The sequence below is a fragment of the Pygoscelis adeliae genome, unplaced genomic scaffold (genome assembly GCF_000699105.1).
Source record: "Pygoscelis adeliae isolate BGI_AS28 unplaced genomic scaffold, ASM69910v1 Scaffold513, whole genome shotgun sequence".
NCBI lineage: Eukaryota > Metazoa > Chordata > Aves > Sphenisciformes > Spheniscidae > Pygoscelis > Pygoscelis adeliae.
In genome coordinates, this window is record NW_008824591.1 from 2,190,010 (window position 1) to 2,193,896 (window position 3,887).

The 3,887-nt window shown below is 48.7% G+C and overlaps 1 protein-coding gene across 1 annotated transcript in view; it reads right to left on the reverse strand.

The window, feature by feature from the left end:
• Positions 1-266, reverse strand: part of MECR (mitochondrial trans-2-enoyl-CoA reductase) — a 4,765-nt gene extending 4,499 nt beyond the window's left edge. The window contains exons 1-2 of the mRNA XM_009322261.1: positions 176-266; positions 5-30 (exon numbers count right to left, since the gene is read on the reverse strand). Coding sequence (XP_009320536.1) covers positions 5-30; positions 176-221 — 72 coding nt within the window. The 5' untranslated portion in view covers positions 222-266. The remainder of the gene's footprint in view (positions 1-4; positions 31-175) is intronic.
• Between the last annotated feature and the right edge of the window lie 3,621 nt (positions 267-3,887).

Sequence of the window (3,887 nt, forward strand, 5' to 3'; positions counted from 1 at the left end):
CGGCCAGGGGGGAGAGGATGGCGTAGGTCCCTGCCGGGAAGCCAGAGGTGAGCTGTGGAACCCATCATACCCCAGACCTCCCCACCCCAGGAGCCGGCTCCAAACCCTCCGAGACATCCCACCGGGAGCATCCCGCAAGAATCAATATGCAAAGAAGATGCAGCCGGCGCGTTACCTTGGATCATATTGATGTCGGCGGGATTGATGGGGGCTGCCAACATCTTGACGTGGACATCGGAGTCCCCCAGCTCAGCCACCTCGAGGTCCTTTAGCCTGAACAGGGAGACACAAAGGACAAGTGCATTAATACAGGCTTGGCTGATGTCTTCTGCACCTTGGTTTAAGCTGGAAAGAGATGCCAGTATCACCTACACGACACATTAGACTTAAAATGAACAGCACCGTGTTCCCCATCTCATCTACGTTGCTGTAGCGTGGTCTCCTCCAGTGAAGAAACCCAACATCCAACTTAAGACGACCCCATCGAGACTCCTCTGTCCCCAGGGAGCAGCAGGCAGCAATGCCCGTATCCACCCCTAAACCTCACACCTTTAGCCGGGGTTAGGAACAAACCCCAAATACTCCTTTGCACACAAAAAAGCCCCTCCAAGAGGGATGACGTCCCCAACCCCTTTGCCATGAGGCTGTTTTAAATGCGATGAAGATGCTCTTACACCGAGGGAAAAGCGGGGCTGGGTAATTTCGCGCATCTCCCCCCACAAACGCATCCTGCCGGCGTCCATGGCCCCGGGGGAACTGCAGTATAAAACTTTTGGGATACCTTGGGTCTTGCAAGGGGAGGGAAAAGCTCTTCCAGAAAACCCAGCAGCACCATGACACAGACCAAGGGGAAAGAGGAACTGGGAGCTCGATGACTTGCCTGACCCATCTCCCAGCCAGGGCAAACCCATCCAGCCGTGCCCGTTTGCAAGACGGAAGGCAATTTTAACTACATTTAAATGAGCTGGGGGGCTCTGCAAAGGCTGCCAATTTTAAGAGCAGCTATTTGCTGCAATCACACGCCGCAAAGTACGTGTCGTTAGGCACAATACACCAAATTTCTTTTCATGGCTTGGCCTGTGCTGGCAAAGTGGTTTCCCCCTTCCCTCCTCCAAGCTGCCCGGCAGATTTGGAGATGACTTGGAGGTTTGAATTAAATCGCACCGTGCGCATGTCAGAAGGCTTTTAGCACATATGAATTTGCATCGCCGGCTGCAGCTCTGGCTATAGGTGCTACACATGCTCCAATAATGGTTTTGGATGAGGGCATCAGGCTCCAGCTCTTGCTTTCAGCAGCAGCCACCCAAACAGAAAGCCCACAGCCTGCACCTTTGCTGAGCATCCTTGCTACACGGGTGCATCCCCAAGCACAGAAATCCTCCGTCTGCATCATGCAAATCCCCCCCCTCGCCGTCACTCCGGCTGTCCCGACCCTGCCCAGCCATCTCACGAGGTCTCTGGCTTTTGCGAGTATTCTCCTCTCCTAATTAGCAATTAGGATGATGAGACACGAGGGAGGCTCCCAGGAGGGTCCAAAAACCTCACTTGGAGAGTTTGGCATCGGCGAGGTGCAGGATACGGCCCTGCAGCCACTGAGTACGACCAAGAGTCCTGACTTGAGTGGATTTTGCTCAAAACCACGCGGTTTTTGGCAAGGTTATGAATTATGAAGCCAGGTGGGCAGGAGGCAGCAGCGGCTGGTGCGCAAACCACCCGCCAGAAGTGGCCAGATGAAGTTAGCTCCTTGCAAACCCACTTCAAACCGAACTGCAAGGCTTCGGCAGGAAAACACGGTGACTCCATCCTGCTTAAGGTTTAAAAAAAATTAAAAATAAAATACAAATCAGCATTACAAGACGCAGGGACCCATTCGGAGGCGTTGCTGCCGATGGGCGCCCACGCCTCCGGCTCCCCGGCCCCCAGCAATGCCATCTCCACGCTGTATATATTTTTCTGCCTTGTTAGGCAGCAAATTAAATCATTTCGGGTTTTACCACCCTCTGCATGTCCGACTAATTGAAATCCCTTTTTCTTAAATGAGGTTAAATACCGAGGTTAAAGTTAATACCATGCAGCACCTCTGCACAGCCATCAACCCTGTGCCAGCACCTTGGGCATGAATCCACTGCTCAGATTTCCATCCCATTAAAAAAATCAGATTTATATCAGACAGACGGACAGGTTTTTGATGGAGGCTGCTAAAAGCCAACGACCCACCAAAATCCCATGTCACCAAGCAAAGTGACGCTCACTAATCTTAACAAATTCAGCAGGTTGCGCAAAAAAGCTGCTGTTTCAGCTGGCCGGGGGTTTTACGGCTCGTCCTGCCCCGCTTCAGCATTATGGGAACTCGGATATTTTCAGAAATCTGCTAAAAAGAGAAGTCATGAAGCACAAGACCAGCCTTGCACAAGCAAGGGGGTGAAGGCAGCAAATCTCAGGAGCCGTCAGCGGTGATAAGCACCATTGCACAATTAAACGGTCATAAGAAAAAGCAATTGTCCATCCTCAAAAAAACCCCGGGGGTTCGGTGTCTGGATGCACCCGGATAACGTATCGGCACGTCCTAAATTTCTAGGGGTGACCTGAACCGGTTCAAGCAGGGCAGCAAGTCCTCGAGGTCTCCTCCCTTGAAAAAAAGGCATAAAATCCACCAAAATGTGACTTTCCCCTGGCCTTTTTGGCCATTTTAGAAGGAAAATCCCATGGCGATGCCGAGCGTCAGCCGCTGTCCCCCAAAACGATGCGATGCCGACGGGCATGACACCGGCTTGGTCCCGTAATTGGGACCTCAAAGAGAAACCCCCATCAGTGTGATGCAACCGAGGACGAAGCCGGGGCGCAGCGATGCCGGGGGCTCGGCCCTCGCCATCGTACCCCAAATTAAGCAAGAATGGGCTCCCTGGTAAAAACACGTGGTTTTAAGGCAAACTGAAGGAGCGGCAGCAGGCGGGTGGGAGGAGGGAAGGCAAAGCCCTGCATTGAGTATAGTGTTTTGTTACTTTATAGAAGTGGATAGAAAAACAGACAGAGAAGGTGAGACAGAAAATGGAAAGAAGGGAATTCATGGGACTCAAACAGGCAAGGAAGAGGACTGAATAAAAGTCCTTTTGCTCACCATGCACCCATATCGTAAAACACTAGGAGATGGCAACTGATGCCATCTCATTTTGTCCAGCACCCCGCTGTATAAAATCAGATTGACTAAGTGTAGATAATCTTAAATGAACAAGCATCATACAAATTTTCCGCAAAAAACATGTTGTACCAGCGCAAACTCCTCACCTTGGTTTGTTTGCCCTAGCCATTCAGATTGAGCTTCCCTGCAAAAGTTCAAGACACGTGGCCCATGGGTTTCAGCTTTCCTCCTGAAAGCTCTCTCCCAAAAAGGGTGTGACAAGCAGGTTGGATAATACCCATCTGACTAACACAAATCCAAAGGAATGAAAAAAAAGAAGATAAATCTGACCTCAAGAATTAAAGTGACTTTAGCACAAATAATACAAATCAGTAACAAGACAGTCCGGCTGGTATAAGTGGCACAATTATTAATACAATAACCTGGTAGTCAGATAAAAAGTAACAGATTCAGGATGACTGTTCAAAAAGGTTTCAATTTAATACTTGTAAAATGATAGCATGGAAATTATTAAAAGAATTGTGATAATTATAAATAATAATTGTAATTTAAATAACAATAATTATAAATTTTCACATGCTGAGCAGGTTTATCTCAAAATTTCTCTACTATTAATACTGTCTAATAATTACATCATTGTTAAAGAAAAACAAAGCACTGTTTGAGCTTTTCCCAAGAATGTGCATGGTGGGGAGGGGGGGAGGAGAGGGGAAGAAAGCTGTTTTGAAATATAAAACTAACATTTTTT